Source organism: Physeter macrocephalus, chromosome 9, assembly GCF_002837175.3.
Source record: "Physeter macrocephalus isolate SW-GA chromosome 9, ASM283717v5, whole genome shotgun sequence".
Lineage (NCBI taxonomy): Eukaryota > Metazoa > Chordata > Mammalia > Artiodactyla > Physeteridae > Physeter > Physeter macrocephalus.
Window position 1 is genome coordinate 73,541,691 of NC_041222.1, and position 22,291 is coordinate 73,563,981.

The 22,291-nt window shown below is 41.5% G+C and overlaps 1 protein-coding gene across 9 annotated transcripts in view; it reads right to left on the bottom strand.

Moving 5' to 3' along the window:
• The window catches only part of APTX (aprataxin), a 79,330-nt gene that overhangs the window by 25,573 nt on the left and 31,466 nt on the right, over positions 1 to 22,291 (bottom strand). For 7 of the 9 annotated variants that reach the window (XM_028494045.2, XM_028494046.2, XM_007116188.4 and 4 more), the window contains 5 exons: positions 21,776 to 22,078; positions 21,113 to 21,172; positions 20,060 to 20,286; positions 14,433 to 14,536; positions 12,827 to 13,103 (listed from right to left, as the gene is read on the bottom strand). In XM_028494045.2, coding sequence (XP_028349846.1) covers positions 12,949 to 13,103; positions 14,433 to 14,536; positions 20,060 to 20,286; positions 21,113 to 21,172; positions 21,776 to 22,078 — 849 coding nt within the window. In that variant the 3' untranslated portion in view covers positions 12,827 to 12,948. Of the gene's footprint in view, positions 1 to 1,994; positions 2,777 to 12,826; positions 13,104 to 14,432; positions 14,537 to 20,059; positions 20,287 to 21,112; positions 21,173 to 21,775; positions 22,079 to 22,291 lie in introns of those variants that run through there. The other 2 variants (XM_055087234.1, XM_055087233.1) reach the window with 2 other exon arrangements.

The window sequence follows — 22,291 nt, forward strand, 5'->3', positions numbered from 1 at the left end:
CCCCACCACCAGTAACTGGAAAACAAGCTCTGCCTTTACAGAACAGTATGCTCAGCAGGTCAGCCTGGCAAACTGGAGTTTCAAAAAGATGAAAGGATTCCTGGAGGATTTTGCGGTGTTTTGGAGAGTGCCTCTGGGCAGATCACACACTGTGACAAGTTCTTTCCAAATTGTGACAATTCAATCATGCCTTCTACAAAGGACTGACTTTTTACACTTAACGTGGGTGGGAGCCGCCCTCACTCATTTTCCCCAAAATCTTGAAGTGAGCTTGGGACAGTGATACGGAGGCAAATGCGTGGTTTTCTGAACACTGCTTCCGTTCTGTGGCACCTGTGAACTGGCAGACAGGCATAGGCAAGAGGTGAGGGGCCTCTGCTGAAGGTTATGCTGGAGTTAGAAATGTTTGTGCACATTGAGCCCAGGAAGGCAGCGACTTCCAAACCCCACCCCCACCAACTGTCAGAGGAAGAAAAACAAACAGCTGGAGGGGGAGTGGAGGTCTCTCACTCTAGTCTCCCTAATTTACATGGCTTGCTGCTAGCAGTTGTATTCTTTTCCCTTGAAATTTCTTCTCTCTAATCATAGATTCTCATTATCAGAGAAGTGGGACATTGGGAGGGGAGGAAAGAGATGCTTACTTCATATTAAAAAATTTCCCCATCAGATAATGCTTTAAACCTTGTAACAGGGGCTTCCCTGGCGGCGCAGTGGTTAAGAATCCACCTGCCAATGCAGGGGACATGGGTTCGAGCCCTGGTCCAGGAAGATCCCACATGCTGCGGAGCAACTAAGCCCGTGCACCAGAACTACTGAGCCCATGTGCCACAACTACTGAGCCTGCATGCCACAACTACTGAAGCCCACACGCCTAGAGCCCGAGCTCCACAACAAGAGAAGCCATCACAATGAGAAGCTCACGCACCACAACGAAGAGTAGCCCCTGCTCACCACAACTAGAGAAAGCCGCATGCAGCAACAAAGACCCAATGCAGCCAAAAAGTATATAATAAATAAATTAATTAATTTTTTTAAAAAAATCTTCTAACGGGACATTCACCAAAAAAAAAAAAAAAATGAATCTAGACACAAACCTTACACCTGTCACAAAAATTAAATTAAACTGGATCATAGACCTAAATAGAAGATACAAAACTAAAACTCCAGGAAGATAACTTGGGAGAAAATCTAGGTGACAATGGGTTTGGTAATGACTTTACAACATGAGTTGGGGCAGAGGGAGTGGGAGGGAGGGAATGAATAATAAGTTGCACTTCATTAAAATTAAAAATCCTTTAACTGGGGACAAAATTTTTTGTTGTACAAATAGAATTGAAATGAAAATTCCTATCTGAAGGAGAGAATACTGGGGTTTAAAATCACAGTAAAGTATAAAAGACTAACGGCAGATCCTTGCCTAGGTCATATTGTTTCGTTGCTGTGATACAGGTAAGGAGAAAGGAGATGAGAGCACCCGAAGACAACTACTCATTTATAAGAAAATACAAAGAAAAACTACATGTGACATGTACAAGGAACAAAGTCTTATTCTAGGGATAAACATACCACTTGCACTTTAGCATCTTGAACATATGCCTTCTCAATGGACACAAGGAAATCTGATGGTTCAGGTCTTAAAATTAGATTAAATATTTCCTTGTTATCAACAGCCAAGGCAGTCTCCGTAAGTCTCAGATCCAATCCAGCAATCAGTTCATAGCAGTAAATATTTTCATTATTTAAAAAGTTCAATCATGAAAGTAACTAACAAATGCGAAAACTACTTTTCTGAAAAATATCACTTTATAATATAAGCAAACATTCAGCAAATGCAATCAAGAAAAAAGGAAGAAACACAAAATGCAAGATATGAGAAATGGAAAGAAAACAATAGAAATCAAAATCTCCCCCCCAAAAAAGATGACGTATATAATCTTTGCTTTCAACTCTCAAAAATTATTAAAGGGGATCCAGGTCGCCTCAGGGAGAGTAACCCTTCTCCAAAATCTCCTCCTCCCTTCCCTAGTTCTCCCGACCACTCAAAAAAGCTCCCACTTTCCAAATGACTCAAGGTCTTCTCCAAATGTTCACCTCCTGTATCTTCTTTCTCGTCCTCCCTTTTCACTATGTAGTTTGGTTTAGCTTCTCTGACTTCTTTTTGTTGCCTCTCCACTTCTTTCATTACTTGAATTCTCTACCACAAAGGATATCTGAAGCCAAAGTCCTGACCATTCTCCTCTTGATTTTTAGGTCCTATTTGCTCCTCCACTTCTCCTGATCTTTATGTCTGAAGTCTGGCTTCCAGGCCACAAAGCACTCACACATGAACTAACCTATAAACGTTATCTCCCATTCCCACCCCATCAAAAATGTTTCCTGGAGTCCAAGTCAACACTGAAAAAGTAGCCCTCAGGAACCAAGAGGGTTCATTCCCAGAACTCAAGGATGGTTCAATATTTGGAAACCTAATATAACATGCCACATCAACATAACACAAGGGAAATCATGGGACTTCAATGGCTGCTAAAAGACATTTGTAAATACAAATAGGAAGTTGCTGTGTACAACAATTTTGAACAAAATATAGTTGATGTCTCTGTGAAAGAAACAGAGATTGAGGTTGTAGGCAAACAGAGAAAATCTAGTCTTCTAAATCTAGTGATAGGGAAATCATCCAGAACATGAATTACCTTCATCTGTGTCATTCTCAGGCCCAATTGAACCTGTTAAAGGCTTGGAATTTGGCCTTGCAGGATGTCTTTCCATCTATAGAGGACTGGAGAAGTGATATGACTTGTTAAAATTATTAGCCATTTTTGGCTTTACCAGTTATTAATATAAATTAACTGAATGTTGATTGCATTCCCTTGTGACCTATTACTTTTTTAAAATAAAGCTTGGTTTTTCTCACATTCCCAAAAACATATTCACTGTAGCTAATTAGAAATATTCACAACATAATGAAATTTATGTTACCCACATACTCACCATCCAGAAAAAAACACTAATTAACATTTTAGTATATATTCTCCCACCATGAGTTTGGGAATATAAGCATTCTTGGTGTTTAATAAAGACTTAACTTTGTCATTGGTGTTAAAACAATCACTTCTGTGTCCCAAATGACTCAATGGGATATCAGAGGCTACTAGACTAAAGAATTTTAACAGACTCTTAAGGCAAGAGTTTAAACATTTGTCTGCCCGCAAAACATAGGATTAGATGTTCTCGCATTGATAGCAGAGTGAATTTCTGTATGTGATTTGGAAAAATGCCCTACCAGATGGTTCAAAATAATCAGGGTCAAAGGGATGTACATACACATACACACACACACACACACACACACACACACATACCAGCTGAGAACCCTAAGAACTGCCCTAAGAAATCGATAGATAATTGATTTGTATGAAAATGTATGTATGGTGAGAGACTCCATAGCTTTCACCTCTCAGAACCTGTGACTCCTTCAAAATGTCAGGAGCCCTGGTTTGTAAAGTTCTTTCCAACTCTAATATTCTGGTACTATCTGAGGTTGGGGCACTTATTCTGCCTGTTTAGAAGAGAGAAGCATTGAAAGAGCTGGAGGACAGAGGTGAAGCTAGGTTCTTTTATCAGAAAGAGACTTTGGGGGAACCTGGCCCATGAAAAATGCACACACAGCCCTTCACCTTCTCTGTGGATCACCATCTCGCTTTGACAGTGCTTCCTCTAATATCAAACCATCAGAGAATTAACAATTAAGTCAATGTAAAAATGATGCCACTTTTCAAAGATATGCCCAGCAGAAATGTCTCTTCCCAGTGCTGCTTCCAGGTATACTTGTGATGGGAACAAGAGTTACTAACCTTGGGGTCAACTTAAGAAATGGGAGGAAACGAGATAGCATATTTTTCAATGCCTACCATGCACTTGACATGTCCAAGACCCTCCACTGTTAAGTGCCAGAATCAGACCTCACCCATGGCTCTAGCCAATTTTAGTCTATTTAATCTCCAAGCCAAATGACCTCCTCTATCAATCATGTATGTTTTATATTCTTACCTACACCCTGGTTTTCTGTCAAACTTCTACCTTAATTAGGAGATCAGTTAAACACACATAAACCTTATTTTAAAAACCCCTCTATATTTTATTTTAAAACACTGATTCTAAAATATAAAAGAGTTACATAAAACTTCTTCCCCCCCACAAAAAAAGGACAAATTAAGACTTTATTGTGCAAATGCTGCCATCTGGTGGCCAAAGATAATAATTCCCCTAAAAATAGATCATTCATAGAAAAGGTATAGAAAACCTCAATAGCCTTGATCACCTTGTTAGCAAAGATTGATAATCTGGAACGTTATGTGGGAAAATAAGAACATTTTTATGTTCCACTAATTCCGATCCATAACAGATACTATGCTCATAGAAATGCAAATCAAAACTACAATGAGGTATCACCTCACACCAGTCAGAATGGCCGTCATCAAAAAATCTACAAACAATAAATGCTGGAGAGGGTGTGGAGAAAAGGAACCCTCTTGCACAATTAATATAAAATGCTGCAACGTAAGTGTCCATTGACAGATGAATGGATCAAGAAGATGTGGCACATATATACAATGGAATATTACTCAGCCATAAGAAGAAACAAAATTGGGTTATTTGTAGTGAGGTGGATGCACCTAGAGAGTGTCATACAGAGTGAAGTAAGTCAGAAAGAGAAAAACAAATACCGTATGCTAACACATATATATGGAGTCTAAAAAAAAATGGTCATGAAGAACCTAGGGGCAAGATGGGAATAAAGACGCAGACCTACTAGAGAATGGACTTGAGGACACAGGGAGGGGGAAGGGTAAGCTGGGACGAAGTGAGAGAGCGATAGTGTATATATGGACATATATACACTACCAAATGTAAGATACATAGCTAGTGGGAAGCAGTCGCTTAGCACAGGGAGATCAGCTTGGTGCTTTGTGACCACCTAGAGGGGTGAGATAGGGAGGGTGGGAGGGAGGGAGATGCAAGAGGGAAGAGATATGGGAACATATGTATATGTATAACTGATTCACTTTGTTATAAAGCGGAAACTAACACACCATTGTAAAGCATTATACTCCAATAAAGATAGTTTTTAAAAAAAATAAGAAACTAAAAAGTAAAACTAACAAAAAACATTTGTTATTATAAATAACAATGGAATTTAGTATGCTATTATACCCTCAGACCTACTGTAGGACATGCTGTTCTTTGCTGTTCCACTTGTCGCATGATTCATAGTTTTTCTAACAGGTACAGATCCCTATGCCTGATACTGTGAGGAAATGTTATACTTGAGCTCCACTCTTATCTCTCTCAGGCATTTTTTGGAATTGTCTAAAATGTAAATACATACTGTCAACCTCCAGCATGATACCAGGCACATAATAGAAACCCAATAAATGTTTCACTGTGAGTGGAGAAAAAAAATTTTTTTATTGGGATCCTATTATGTTCCAGGTACACTGAATTTTATTGGGTACATGTCAGAGAACCAAAGAAATAGCATCTGTTCTAGAGAACCTCATGGTCTGCTGAGAAACAGGGTCCCCATCCTGTAAGGTTGCACATTTGTGACCTACATGAGCCCCAGACTCAGGGGTGAGTGTGGGCTAAAAGCTTCCACCTGCAGAGGGTGCCTTTTACTCATTCACATGAGACATACACTAACAGCTTCTCAGGTGGGGTATTCAGATAGGGTGCCTATTGGGGCCTTTCTCCAAAATCTTGGGTCTCTTCCCTAATGCCTGACAAGCTGGAGGGATCACATTTTAGTATTTTACCTATTTCCTCCCCTTGCTCTGTCATGAACATTTTATAGCTGATTCACTGTGTTATACAGCAGAAACTAACACAAAATTGTAAAACAATTATACTCCAATAAAGATAGGCAGGCAGGAAGGAAGGAAGGAAGGAAGGAAGGAAGGGAGGGAGGAAGGAAGGGAGGAAGGAAAAGAAGGAAGGAATCAACACACACACAAAAAAGAATACATCTGCTCAACTGGCTTTTCAGGCAACTCCCAAAGCCCCTTCCTCTGCCCTGGCCCTGGCCTCCTACACCTGAAAGAGCAGCCAATGAAAGAGCAGCCAATGAAAGAGCAGCAGAGCTGGTGGTCTACTAGTGAGCCAGGACATGGAGGTGCCTCAGGACCCTGGCAACTCTAGCCAGTGTTGTAAGAGTGCATCCTACAGCTTCTGGAGAAGTTTCTGCAAAAGGTCCTTAGCGAGAAACTATTCAATTTGAATATGATAGTTTTTCCTCCAATCAAGGCAAACAGTACAGGCTGGGGGTCGGGGCAGTGGGTTGTGTCAACTTTCAACCTGTAGCTACCAGAAGCCCAGGATTGTCTGCCTCCGTTTTAGTCTTAGATCCCATGTCAATGGAATAGGGCTAAGGGAGCTACCAGCATTTTGGAATGATGTGTGCAGTTCATGTGGTGGTAAATATCTGTTGTTTTGCAAATTGCTCTTCCCTGTTCTGTGTAATTCTAGCGGGGCCATTAGTCCTGTGGCCCTCCACCCATCTCACCTCAAGATGGTCCTGTTCCTCAAAATGGCTGGAGTACGACTCCTCCTAAGAGATACAGTGATTAGTCCAGAGATGAGTATGTGACCTAAGCAGAAGACTCAGGGTCCTTTCTATACCTGGGCAGGAATGTCAAGGAAAACGACTGTCCTCTCTCTCTCTGAGGCCCATGGCTATTTTTGTTGCCCCCTGGAGAGAGTCAACACAGGAAAGCAGAACTATGAGATGGAAGTTCTAATAATGTCACTTAAACCCCTAGATTCAGCTATGCCCTTTGCTCCCCACCATGGGTCCAGAATCAGCATAAACTGGGGCAGATGAAGACTTCTTTTAAAACTTACTTAACAGTTAAGGGCATGGATGTAAAGAATCTCTGTATTTTAGAAAGCTCATCTGCCAATTTTGATCTTAGAAAAAAAGGAGAACTTAGGGACACAGCAATAGAAGCTAACCAGCTGGAGCCTGAAGCAAGTTATAAGTCCCTCTTACTACTGGGAGGGACTTTAAGTATTATCTAGTCCAAAGCCCTGGTTTTAAATATGAGAAACCAAGACTGGAAGAGAAAAAGAACTTGCTGGAGAGAATACTCACTGAGGCCTCACAGGTCAGATGGGGTTAGTTTAGCAGAGAAGACTAGGATTGTTGAGTGCTGTACCTGGGCCTTTCACATTCATACTTGTTTAATCCTCACAGTCAATCGGGGACTACACATTTTAGCTCAATTTCACAGATGATAAAATTGAGGCCAGAGGTTAAATGACTACTCCAGTGTCACACAGCTAACATGTGACAGAGCTGAGCTTCAAATACAAGCCTAAGCCTTTTTTTTTTTTAATTTATTTATTTATTTTTGGCTGCATTGGGTCTTCATTGCTGTGAGCGGGCTTTCTCTAGTTGCCGCAAGCGGGAGCTTCGCTTCGCTGCAGTGCACGGGCTTCTCATTGCGGTGGCTTCTCTTGTTGCGGAGCACGGGCTCTAGGCACATGGGCTTCATCAGTTGTGGCTTGCAGGCTCTAGAGCGCAAGGGATTTGGCACTGACACCATTCCTTATTCTTAAATCAGATGTCAGTACCCTGAGCGCATCTGGGAAGAGTCAAGAAGACTTCCAATACAGGCCAAGATCTGGTTTAAATTGCTAAATGAACCCTTTAAACCTCCAAGTCCCAGTAGCCTTCTAAAAAATGACAAAGTTGAAATAGATGGTCTCAAAATAAATTTGCAAAATGGAACAGGCAAAAGGAATTGAGTAGTGAGTGGCCCAGAATCCTAGAACTCCTTTCCCACTGCTCCATGCCCAGCCTGTTTCCTTCCCTGAGGTCTGGGTAGAGAGCAACTGCCAAGAGAGGAGCTCTCAGGAATTTGAGGATGTCATTGATTTGATGAGTCATTTGACAACTGCTTACATATTGCTCACCTACCAGCCCCTCCCTCAGTTGGAAGCATCAGAACCCTACTCATTAGGAGACTCTAAGACCCAAAGCTCATTCCTTGGTGGTAGCTTGTTTGTTAAAAAAAAAAAAAAAAAAGTTTAACAGATAAGGATTCATTAGGAGACTCTAAGACCCAAAGCTCATTCCTTGGTGGTAGCTTGTTTGTTAAAAAAAAAAAAAAAAAAGTTAACAGATTAAGATATAAATAATAGATTACTCCATTTCAGAGAGGCTAATGGACTTTGAGAGCCCTTTCCTCTAGCTCCAACTTATGATTTGTTCAAAGCCTATTCTTCATGCTACCATGTAAGACATTCACTTGATCAGTTTCAGGTTCCAGTTCAGCTCTGTCACATCTTACCTACCTTCTCTTTCAGCAAGAGAAGAACTCAATTGTAAATGTGCCTTCTTGACTAGAGTTTAAAGTATCCATCCATATTCCACTGCTTTATTTTAATAAAACTGCTGTCTTGCCTGGCTATGATAGGGCCAAGATAAAAGAGGATAGCCCTAATGGAGAAAATACTACAACCTGGCATCACAAATGTGATTTACATGCTTTTGGTCTATTTTTTCATGCCAGTATGCCCTGTACCTTGAGAAGACTTCACCCAATTGCAATGCAGTGATAAACCTGGGTTAAACAGGCATAGAAAGGTAATTTTTTCTAGTGATAATGTCAACAATAGTCCACCTGGGGGAGGGGATGACATGGGGCCTATACACCTCAAAATTTTGCATCCTTTTTCTGGCCCCTCCAAGTCATTATTTACGTTTGTTTTTCTAAAAGAGGTATTACTCAAGCTCACTGAGTAGCCTGACTGAACAAAGAATTTAGAGGTGGCCACCTCACTTCCAAATTTTCCTTCATCATCTCTCACATATTATACTGTCTGTGATACAGTCTCTCCTTGGTTGCAGTTTATCAAATATTCTCATCTTGATTTTAATATTGATATGCTAAACTATATAACATTATTGATTAGGTGGAAAATTAAATTGAATCCTTCTGCAATATCCATTTCTTAAAGTTCACTGGGCACTTTATCTGAAATTTAGTTAAATGTTCTGTAATTCTCAAGTGCACTGGCTGGGGCCTCAGTAAAATCTCTGCCTTAGTTTAACAGTACAAGCTGCTACAAGCTGTACTGGGTCTTCAGTCTTGAGATACAATCATGGTGCAGCTGATCTATTTGTGCAGATGATCGGTACAGTTTTCCCCTAGACATTCATTTTGGTAAAGTAGATTCAATGCCATTTATTCATTCATTCATTCATTCATGCATTTAGCCGTGCGGCATGTGGGATCTTAGTTCCCCAACCAGGGATCGAACCCGCACCCCCTGCATTGGAAGTGTGCAGTCTTAACCACTGGACCACCATGGAAGTCCCAATTCAATGCCTTTTAGATCGCTTATGATGAGTGTCAGCCAAGGTTCCCAAAGCCCTCAGACCTACTGAGGATTTCCCTGTTTCCCAAGACTCCTGCCTGAGTGTGGTGGCTAAACTGCAGCCAGCAGTTCCTGGGTCCGGATTCCAACTCCAGCCAGAGGCCCCCAGGATGTGTATGTACTAAAGGGCTGAGGAAGGAGCACTGAGACCAAAGGAGAGCATCCCAGAAACATCCTGGAGATGGGATCTGGCCCCTTGTCTTCCACAGTGATCGCAGACACCTCCTGAAATCCCAGACACATGATGAACCTTTTCACCAGAGCAGAGGTTCGTAAGTTGAGGTCCACAGACCACTAGGGAGTCTATGGAAGCACTTCAGGGACTTTATAAACTCCCTATTAATGTATATAAAATGTGTATATATATATATATATTATCCTGGGGAGTAGGCTTGATGGCTTTCATCATTTCTTTTTTTCAGCCGTGCCGCGCAGCTTGCAAGATCTTAGTTCCCCGACCAGGGATTTAACCCGGGCCACCACAGTGAAAGCACCAAGTCCTAACCACTGGACCACCAGGGACTTCCCTATCATATATATTTTTTTAATCTAGTCTATGGAAGAGCTCTGTGGAAGTCTCCAAGTTGGCATTACTGGGACAGAGAGAGGCAGTTAGGCCAATTCTGTCACAGATGAGCCCTGAATCTCTGATATCTAGCCATATCCAATGTATGTGATGAAACTCCAGGAAATGTCAATAAACCTGCAGAGACTCTTAATGACCATCCCAAGTATGGCCTGGTCCCTGAAGGGACTATTCATCCCTGGATATCAAAGAGACAAACCCAGAAGAGGAAAAAACATATATGCTCTGAGTCTATGGCTAGCTACATTCATCAGGGTCCCAAGCCAAGCCTCTGAAACTGACCCCGGGGCAGGAAGAGGGGAATGGGAGCCATTGAAAAGAAGCAGTCATCAGCTCAACTTGGCTCCTAAGAGCCTGGGGCCAGAGGGGCTCCCTCCAACCCCTGCAGAAACAAAGGGCTGGTGGCTACAGCCAGTCACTCTCCCTCATCTAATGCCCAAGGTCTTCCTGGATCTTGAAATAACACTGACCCTGCAGAGGGAAGGAAGACCCATAACTGGCCCAGAAAGCCAACCAGAAAATACAGTATGTGCCCTGGCAGGACACAGCCTACTCTGGAAGCTTCAGAAATGCAAGGTGTTTTAAGCCAAGGGCTGATTTATACTCTGGTTCTCAAAATTTAGTATGAATAAAGATCATCCTGAATGTTTGTTATACAGTGCTGATTCCTAGACCCACGGGATTGTGATTCAATAGTTCTGGGGTAGAACCCAGGTATTTATATTTTTTAAAAGGAAACTAGTAATTCTGGTCTCAGGAGTCCATGGAGTATACCTTTAGAAAGAGAGTTTCTCTGGGTTCTAAGGCATCAGATGTGGAGAAGGGGACAGATCAAGTGAACCCTCTTTCCCAATCCCTACCATTCCCCCCACCAAAATAAAAGCAGAGGCTTCCAGTTACCATTTATCGAGTCCTTCTCTGTGCCAGACACTATGCTAAATCTTTTACATGGATTATTCTATTTAATGCTTATAACCCTGAAGTTCAGGGAAAATAAGTAACTTGCCTAAGATCCCTCAGCTCTGAGTACTTGAGCCAGGACTGGAACCCAGATCTGAATCCAGAGTCTGTTCTTAACCAACAAGCCCATGATTCTAGAAAGAGTCATAGTAATGACACCAAAGGAAAAGCTATGAAGTCACATCCCCTCCACAGGGTCGAGGGAGAAGGCCATGGGCCACAGGGTAAGGAGGCAACCACTGCAGGAGAGGAAGCAGACAATTGGGCAGGCTCAAAGGTCCAGAGTTGAGCTAGACAGAAGGAACTATTTATTGGATAAGGAACTATTTATGGATCAGCTGGGCTGATAAGATAAGGACTACATTCCTGGAATGCAGAAGGAACAGAGGACAGAGACGAAAAATGTTGGACAAAAGGGCTTTAAAGGAAATGACCAGCCTCAGAGAAATCAACGAAAGCCATGGAAACTTTTGGTCAGCACAGGCCCAAGGCCCCTGCAGGTCTATGACCTCTGCTGGTTAGTACTGCATTTTACTGTTCAGCTGAGAGGGAAAATAATGAGTTCAATGCACCAGAACCAAGACCAACTTTGGAGCCCAGGATCTTTTACAGATTCTTAGATCTTCATCCTTTAAAGGGGCATAACAATAGTAGCTACCCCAGAGTTACATACAGTAAGAAGTAAATGAGATCTTTTGGATAGAGTACTTAACATAATACCAGAAACAAAGGAGCTGGACAAGTGTTAGCTGCTATAATCACTAATTACTACTGATTATGACTATACCCATGCTCACCAAAAAAACCACTGTGGCATCTTGTTTATTTGTGAACGACACAGGTCAAATGTGGTCTCTGTGGATTGAGGTTTTTCTCTCTTCAGAGAGAAGTTATTGTTAAGATGTTCTTTTTTTTTTTTTTTTTTTTTTTTTTACAAACAAGAGCAAAAAATGTCACACCACCAAACAGATTAACAACTGATCAAAAATAATGTTTTAGACTTCCCTTCACCTTTAGTTTTGATGTTATCCAAAAAGTAACTTAATCGAACTGTTCCATCCAAATTTGTTCTGAGGGAAAAGTGAAGCAATGGGGTCCTGTGCAACTTTTCATTCAACAACTATCTTTTTGTGCATCAGAGCTGACTTTGTGACTATTAGCTGAACTCCTGATAGTTTTCAATTACCTAAGAGAGATACCCCAAACAAATGAAGTTTATTTTCAGACAACAGATCTAAGCAAGACACCAAGAAGACTTGACAGCTGAACTGTGATGAACATATGGCTGAGTATTTCCATACCATCAAGGAACTCCTGATATTAGAAGAAAACACTATCCTTCTACCCCCTCACCTAGCCTGTTTGCTCAGAGTGAAGGAGAACTGATGAGAGACTTCCTGGGGAAAGGAGCAATTGGGTGGTTTGGGATAGAAAGCAATGAAGGGGACAGAAGAAACTAAGTCTCCCTATGAATGAGGGAAAGAGAGAGAATATTACAGACCAGATTAATATCAGAGAACAAGACCAATCAGTGCCTTCGGGATAAATAAGAGACCATTCTGGCTGCTCTGATGAAAGGGTACCACCTGCCTCTGAGGAGGGAGGATAATGTAAGAAACAGAAATATATAAGCAGCCCTCTGCCTCTATATCCTGTGTTTGATCAGTTTGAACATGGCTTTGCTCCCATTAGTCAGACCTGATGTGGCTCCTGGAGATGGTGGGCCAGGCCTATCCCAGCCACCCTCACCAGAGAACATATCCATGACAAACCTTAATTCCTAATTCCTGAACTATTCAAGTCACCCCATATTGTGGCCACTCAGGAATAGAACAAGCTTTGAAAAAAAAAAATTGCATGTTTTAATTCAAGAAATAAACGTTCACACACAATCCAGAACAGGTGTCAGGAATCTGCTCTAAACAATCAGCCACACCTGCTGCAGAAGTTCAGGCTCCACAGAATCACTTTGGCCAGTGCTTCCTGAGATGCGCTTTCAGCTGAGGAATGGAAGGCAGCAGCTGCTGGCACTCATGACAACAGAGGGGCAGCTTCAAGAGCTCACACATCCCATCTTGGACAGTCACTCTGCCAGCCTCTTGTACCATCTCGATCACAGCTGCAAGCAAGGAAATAGAGTTTAGAGCCCAGATAAAAAAAAAGAAAGAAAGAAAGAAAAGGAAGGAAGGAAGGAAGGAGAAAGAAAGAAAGAAAGAGAGAGAGAGAGGAAGGAAGGAAGGAAGGAAGGAAGGAAGGAAGGAAGAAAGCAAGAAAGAAAGAAAGAGGAAGGAGGAGGGGGAGGGAGGGAGGGAGGGAGGGAGGAAGGAAGGAAGGAAGGAAGGAAGGAAAGAAGGAAGAAAATCTGACTCCCAAATATGTCAGGTATCCTTAAAGCTAGTCAACTTGAGGTTACATTCACTATTGGGAAAATGGGCTCAGTCAGGTTCTAAATCTGAGCAACTTATTTCTGAGATGATTACATTCCTTCAGGATACACTCTAAGCAATCCATGTTACTAAGTCAAAGGCTTATTATCACAGGGCTTTACCCCTAGTTAGCCCTTGGTCAATGGGAGCTGTCATCATTAACATCCCAGCATGATGAAGTTCCACAGTATACACACTGGGAAATGCTTCCTGCTGTATACACAGCCTTCCCCTGTTAAGTAACCACTCTTGATGGAAGGCAGCCCCCAAGTTCCTCCTAGCTGCTGGCAAAAGGAAGAAATAACTGTTTAGAGCTTTCAGATCCATGAACTCCAATAATTCTCAGGAAAACCTCTGAACTCCCCCATTTTTAAAATAAACAATCTTTTTTAGACCCTGACATAACAGCATTCTAAGTCCCTCAAGAAGGCTGCTCACAGCAAAGTGGCAATCCTACTACAATCCAAATAACCCAGTTTCTTTTAATGGGGCTCTCTGTACAGGCAACACAAAGTTGTACATGGGTTTTTGAAGCCAAGTTATTTCGGAAAACAAATGAATCAAGTATAAGAACAACTGAGAAGGGCCCTGGTGGGGCAGTGGTTAAGAATCCGCCTGCCAATGCAGGGGTCATGGGTTCGATCCCTGATCTGGGAAGATCCCACATGCTGCCGAGCAACTAAGCCCGCGCGCCACAACTACTGAGCCTGCACTCTAGAGCCTGCAAGCCACAACTACTGAGCCTGCTCTCTAGAGCCTGCAAGCCACAACTACTGAGCCCGCGTGCCACAACTACTGAAGCCCACGCACCTAGAGCCCATGCTCTGCAACAAGAGAAGCCACCGCAATGAGAAGGCTGTGCACTGCAATGAAGAGTAGTCCCCTCTCGCCCCAACTAGAGAAAGCCCGTGCACAGCAACAAAGACCCAACGCAGCCAAAAATTAATTAATTAATTAATTAATTTTTAAAAAGAACAACTGAGAAAATGAAACAAATGTAAAAACCAAAGAACACTGTTTACCTTGTGATTCGAGGAAGTATTCGGTATTGAAAGAATTCCAGTGTTTTTTGTTTTTAAGGCAAGGAGAATCAAAATCCTGGCTGATCACATGAAGGTGTACATGGCTAGTTGAGAGGAAACAAAGATTGACCATTAAAACCAGCTTAATCAAAATGACAAAAAGTATGGGTATGTAGAATATTGATAGTGTTTCCATTTAACTCCACTCATTCATTCACTTAAGACTATTTAAAGCAACCTAAATGTCCATGGACAGATGAATGGATAAAGAAGATGTGGTACATATACACAATGGAATATTACTCAGCCATTAAAAGGAACGAAATGAGGTCATTTGTAGAGACATGGATGGACCTAGAGACTGTCATATGGAGTGAAGTAAGTCAGAAGGAGAAGAACCAATATATATTAATGCATATATGAGGAATCTAAAAAAATGGTATAGATGATCTTATTTGCAAAGCAGAAATAGAGACACAGACGTAGAGAACAAACGCATGGACACCGAGAGCGGAAAGGGGATGGGATGAATTGGGAGATTGGGATTGACATGTAGACACTGCTATGTATGGAATAGATAAACCAGTGAGAGCCTGCTGTATAGTGCAGGGAACTCTACTCAATGCTCTGAGGTAACCTAGAGGGGAGGGAAAACTAGAAGGGAGGGGATATGTGTATACATATGGCTGATTCACTTCACTGTACAGCAGAAACTAGTACAATATTGTGAAGCAACTATACCCTAAATAAAAAATTTTTTTAAAAAAGACTATTTACTTCTCATTAAGTACCTACTCGGGCCAAGCACTGTACTAGCACTGGGAATTTGGCAGTGAACAAAATGGGAAAGGCCTATGCCCTTACAGAAATTATATTCTAATGAGGGGAGAGAAATAATAAATAAGTAAACAGATAAACAAGGAAGATTCAAAATGTTAACATTGCTAAGAAAAAAATAAAACAGGGAAATGGGATAGAGAGTGCCTGAGGGTAGAGGCTGCCTCTTTAAGTAGCTAGGGTGTCCAGGGAAGGCCTCTCCCAGGCAGTGATTTGAGCTGAGAAAGCAGTCATGAAAGCAAAGATCTGAATGAGTGTTTCAGGGAGTGGGGAGACCAAGTGTGAAGGCCCTGAAAAAGGGCTTGGTGCAACCAAGGAGCAGAAAGGAAATATGGCTGGAATGGCTGGAAACAAGGAGCAGGGACTTAGGTAGGAGCCAGATCATAAAGGGTCTTATAGGTTGGCAGAGGGTTTGCATTTCATTCTGATTACACTGGGGAACCACTGAAGGATTTTAAGCAGGGGTGTCCTGTTATCTGATTGACACTTTAAAAGATCACTCTGGCTACTGTGTGGAGAAAGGACTGTAGAAAGGGTAAAGATGGATACAGAGAGACCAGTTAGGAGGCTGCTGCAGCAGTCCAGGCCAGAAATAATCATGTTTTAGACAGGAGCTATAGCAGTCAAGATGACAAGAAGCAATCCAATTTTGAATATATTCTGGAATAGAACCAACGGGACCAACTAATGGATTGGATGTGGGTTTGGGGAGGTGCCACTTGCTGAGATGAAGAAGCTTCAGGAAAAGCAGGTTTGAGGAAGAAAACCAATAGTTTGCTTTCGGACTTGTTAAACCAAGTAGGATGACTTTTTGTATAGCTTCGACTCTTAGAATCAGTAATATTTCACATTCTCCCAATAAATCATCAAAACCAACCAGTGCCGTGTGGGAATTTAAAATGGAATATAAGCAGTAATAAATAAACCTAACTGTATTACAAATGAAAAGGGAACCACACTGAAGGGGATCAGGAAGAAAATAACTGCCTAATTAAGTTTGGAAAACAGTATTTTGACTGGATTCTGTAAAGATAAAAAGAACGTTATACAAAGACTGTACTCTAGTGAGTAAAATGTCTTTCTCACCCGGGTGCGGATTAGCAATTCTGCAACTATTTTATGTGTATACTAGGACTGAACAAATAAGTGAACTAACTGCAGCTAAAGAGAGCCAAATTTCTCACTGTTGGAGAAAGAAGTCACAAAAAAGGAAACGGGGGGGCTTCCCTGGTGGCGCAGTGGTTGAGTCTGCCTGCCAATGCAGGGGACACGGGTTCGTGCCCCGGTCTGGGAGGATCCCACATGCCGCGGAGCGGCTAGGCCCGTGAGCCATGGCTGCTGATCCTGCGCGTCCGGAGCCTGTGCTCCGCAATGGGAGAGGCCACAGCAGTGAGAGGCCCGCGTACTGCAAAAAAAAAAAGAAGGAAATGGGAAGACAAGGATGAACCTGTGGAGTTGGACTGGAATCAGAAGTATCAGCATGAGCTCATGGCTTTCCATACACATGTACAGGTAGGTAAACAGAGAAATAAACAGAGAGGTGCATGTATCTGTGTGGGTTAGGATTCATGCATGTATTTCCTGGCTCCATCTGCTAAGAGGACCTAGAAGCAAAGACACTCTGGAACCAATCACTTCTCTCTACAGAAACCTCGTGCCCTAGTCTTGGCTTAGAAATGTCATTATCCACTAAAAGGAAGTAGGGCTCTTTGGAAAAGTGGTTCATTCCAGGGCTAGAACAGGAAAAATATAAGATAAGCCTGGAACATCTTGGTCCAGAAAATAAGGAAGAGCTCAAAAAATGTTTGGGGCATGTCAAAGTGATACAGGAGCCAATCTAAAGGAATTTCCAATGACCAAAGCTGGAACAATTTGAGCAATAAACAGAGATAGATTAAATTAAATCCTATAGACTAAAATAAATATCCATGAGTCCCTACGTGTATTGAATAAATACATAATGGGGGAGAAGGGACAGCTCTTCCACACAGAGGAATTCCAATTAATAAATTAGAAGGAATGAGGGAAACATAAAATAACCATTAGGCAAACACCATAATAATAACTGTTGCAGGCAAGATCCACCAACAGATGCTAAAATCACTGGGCAAAAGTTTGAGGAGAAAATATATAGCAGCATATAGTCTTAAACATCTCCCCCCAAGATATTCATCAATTACAAGGGAAAAACAGTAACTTTGAGTAGAGAAACCTGGCAGACACCACCTCAACAAAGTGATCAAGGTGAATATCATGGGCAACAAACCATCTCGACATCAAGCACTCCTTGATATGATGCACTGAGAAGGACACACATCATTTCTGTAGTATATTGGCAAAAAAAAAAAAAAAAAAAAAGTCATAACCTCAATCTAGTCATGAAAAAACATCAGACAAACTCAAATTGAGAGACATCCTGTAAAACAACTAGCCAGTACTCATCAAAAGTGTCAAGGTCATGAAAACCAGAAGAGGAGGAGGAACTGTCACAGATCAGGGAGACTAAGGAGAGACAACAAATAAATGCAATGTGGGATTCTGGAGCAGAAAAAAATGGAAAGAAAAATGGCTGAAATTCGAATAAGGTCCAGAGTTTAATTAGTGGTGATATTATGGAAGATCTTTGTTCTACTTCATACTTCCAGTTTTATATTTTCTAAATTGAAAATATATTACTTTTACAATAGAAAAAATATTTAATTTATTACCTTTTCCTTCCTATCTTTAATTTATTCAAAATGATACCATAAAGAGTGATCATAAAAGGATATGTAACTGGAAACTTTACTTACTGGTCATTTTGCTTCCCACCCACACCAGTCACGGCTCTTGCCTTTAGCATTCTCCTTAGCACAACAGCAGATGCAGAAAACGGACGTGTGGACACAGGGTGGGAAGCAGGGGGTGGGATGAATTGGGAGATTAGGATTGACATAAATACACTACCATGCGTAAAACACATAACTAATGGGAACCTGATGTATAGCACAGGGAGCTCAGCTCGGTGCTCTGTGGTGACCTCAATGGGTGGGATGGGGTGGGGGAGGGAGGTCCAAGAGGGAGGGGATATATGTATACATATAATCGATTCACTTCATTGTACAGCGGAAACTGACACAGCATTGTAAAGCAACTATACCCCAATTAAAAATTTTTTTAAAAAAAGGTATGGACACCATGATTACTATGTGAAAAGGGCTTTGTGATCAAGGGCTGTTAGTCATGAGCTCTGCAGCATTAGGGAAACAGGATTATGGGTGACTTTTTGCCCTAAATTTTTGAATAAGGTTTTAACAATTAAAAAATATTTTTTTAATGAGATACAACATAACTTCCACCCTGTGACCTAGCAATTCCACTTCTGGGTATTTATACAAGAGAAAAACAATGAAGTATATCCATGATATACACAACAACATGCATGAATCTCAAAATCCATTATGCTGACCAAAAAAAGACAGAAAAAGAATATACATTGTATGATTCCATTTATATGAAGTTCTAGAACAGACAAAACTAATCTATGCTGAAAGAAAGGAGAACAACACTTGGGGATGGGGGGAGGATTGCAAGAAAGAAGCACAAGGGAACTTCCTGGGAGATGACAGAAACGTTCTGTATCTTGATCACAGTGATAGTTACATGGCATATACATCAAGACTGATCAAACTATAGATCTTATTGCGCATTTTATTGTATGTAAGTTATACCTCAATTTAAAATAAAGAGTATTGATGGGGAAAAAATGTGGCACAAAAATTTCACTTGTTAAAGTGACCAGTAATCTAAGTCATAATTACCCACCTAATAAAATGTGAAGACTGTTAGGTGGTTAAATAAAATAACCAAAAGAAATTCTGACACATGCTACAATATGGATGAACCTTGAAGACATTATCCTAAGTGAAATAATCCAGCCACAAAACAACAGATACTGTATAATTCCACCTATACGAGGTACCTAGGGAAGTCAAATTCATAGAAACAGAAAGTAGAATCGTGGTTGCCAAGGGCTAGGGGGAGGAAGGAATGAGAGGTAGTTCAGGAAGATGAAAAAAGTTCTAGAAATAGATGGTGGTGATGGTTGCACAACCATGTGAATGTACTTAATGCCATTGAACTGTACACTTAAACATAGTTAAAATAGTAAATTTTATGTTATGTTTATTTTACCACCAAAAAAAAAAAAAAAACAGCCTAAGATAAAGACTCAGAAACCCAATCACTCTGCTTATCTTGTTGCTTAGCTCAAAAGAATTGGAGATCTGCCTTGCTTTCATTCCTTGAAAAGAATCAATCATTCCTTTCTGAATCCTTCTGGGTATGCCAGAGGAAAACAGGCTCTACACTTTTTTCTCATTTTATTTTAAATCTTAGATCTACTAGGCTGTCATGAAAGAATTCAGTGATGCTTGCCTCCTTCAAAGCAATGGTCCCTAATCATTTAGGGGTTATAGATGCTTCTGAAAAATCTGATAAAAGCCACTGACCACAGTTCTTCACCCAAAGGCAATGAAGCTGCTTCATCTAGTTCATAAATTAGGCTCTCAGAGTTTACACTTTGAGAAGAACAAAGAACTGTATGTTATCAAATTATAAGCAGAAGTAGGAACTCAAGGCTTACAAGCAAGTGAGGCAGGAGGGTTGAAGTTTCAGCCCACCTGCCTTGGAAACACCCCACCCTACTCCCCTGGACCTCAGGGCTATGAGCACAGTCAGCAGGCCCAGGCTGAATCCATCTGTCCACCTAGATAGAACCAGGACACACCAGCACTCCCCACAAGGCTTACCTCATGCTGGGAATGGCATGGTAGCCCAATCGGAAGCGGAGTTTGCTAGACCCAGCAAAGTCTGCAATCACTTTTTCCCCCACAGTGTGCATGTGTCTGAGGAGCTCAAGGTGTTCTCCGGTCACAGCCTTCAGACTGGAAATGGAGGCCCATGGTAAGACCAGCCAGTGGTGACGAGCCTTGGGGTATTTATCCTTAATCACCACCACCTGCTCATCTTTGTAAACCTAGCAGAGGGGCACAAGAGAAGGAAATGGACATCTACAGCGCATCTTGTGTGTGCCAGATACAGTCACATTCATTAACTCACTTAATTCCCACCACAATCTTGTGCAGAAGGTCTTAGTATCCCAATTTTGACCGATGAAAGCACAGAGACTCAGATAAGTTGAGTGTCTTGCACCAGGTCACATAGTTATCAGTACTAAGTGGGAAGTCTAGAATTCCAACACAGATCTAGTTGACTCCAGTCTGAGTTTTCAGTCACCACACTACACAGAACACACAGAAGAGGCATAGTACAAAATAGTTCCTGAGAATCTGATGTAAAACCCCTGCAGGCATGAATTCAAACGCACCCTTCTCACTCTAACACAGAAGACCACATGATACATATAAGTGTGCTCCAAGAAGCCCTATCAGATTGCCCCTTGTCACCCCAGGATGTAATTTAAGAACTCAGACTCCTCCCAGGATGACGCCTGACTATTAATCCCAGGGCAGACCAGTAACTACAGTCACTATATATTATCTGACACTCTGTTGAAAGAGACCACACTAAGGTTAACACAACTTCCCTTACAATAGTACCCAGAAGTTTAGGAGAAACAAGGCAGAAGGGATATGAATTTGAAAAACTTGGCTTCTCTCCAAAGAACTCCAGTTGCTAACTTACTGACAATGAGAAAAGCCACTTGATCTCACAAAACAGCCCAATAAAATGAATCTCACTCAGAAGGACTGATCTCCTTTGATTTCATTTGTAGTTATGAACTCTGTGGAGTGATCATTTAAAACGTGAAATGTATTTCAATGCCAAAATTTTATTCTGACCTGCATTTTGGGGTCCTCCATTGAAATCTTCAAGCCTTGACTCCAATGGCCCATTGATTCCTAGAGCAAAAAGGGGCAATGTAAATCGCAAATGCGATAGTTAAATTTGTCAGTAGTTAATACTGGACATCAGCAAAGTCCAACCAAACTTGGAAATAAGGTCAGTCTTTAAGAATTAAACTATATCTCTTTACCTCAATCTTTTCCTTTATGAACCATAAGCCATTCCCATTTTCTTCCCATATTCAGAGCTGCATGTCTAGACAGAGGTTGGAAACACCAGAGTGTGAATTGCATCTTCTCTGCCCTCTCCCACTCCATCTACAGCCTAAGTTTCCACTTTGACATCAGGATGTGAATCACATGATCTATGAAGAATGTTCCCATCTTAACCTTCTGTAGATATACACTGACCCATTTTAGCAGCTCAGTGTTAAGCACACTGCCATTATCACCCTACCTTCAAGGGGCTTACCTCAGGAATTCAAGAGAAAAGTACATAAAGGGATATTCACCCAACTGACTGGTGACACAAACAAGTGACTCTTTCATCATGGTTAATAACCCCTTAGGCATGTCTGGGCTTTACTGTGTACAAAACAGTTAAGTAGTCATTACACCTCATTTAATCTCCACATCATCTATCAAGCACACTACCCTCACCTTTTTGGTGGATGCATCTTTCTCCTTCTTTGGGGGCACAGAGCACTGGCTCGGGTTGCTCCCAGATTCTAGTCTTGTACTGGGCTCAGCTTCCTGGGCAGCATCCCTTTCTACAGAATCACTGTTGCCTGACCTCTTTCTCTTCTTGTGTGTTTCCAGGCCAGGGTTCTTTGTCTCTTCCTCAAACTCTATGATATATGGATAAAGTTCATTCACCAGGTGGAGGACCTGGCCAGGCTGCAGCTTCACCTCTTTGTCTTTCCCAATTATGAGTGAGTCAACACTGGTGGGATTGACCCCTACCTATGGAATAACCAGAAAATAATTATAATAATAGCAATAACACCATTAGCAATATAGCTACTCCTATGTTCACCACTTACTATGTGCCAGGCACTGTGCTTAATATTCACTTCTGTTACTCTGCCATTTCCACACGTGACAGAGAAGCCTTTATTGGCTGGCACAGACATTCTAAAGTCAACAGTGTAAGAAAATCATCAAGTATAACATGGA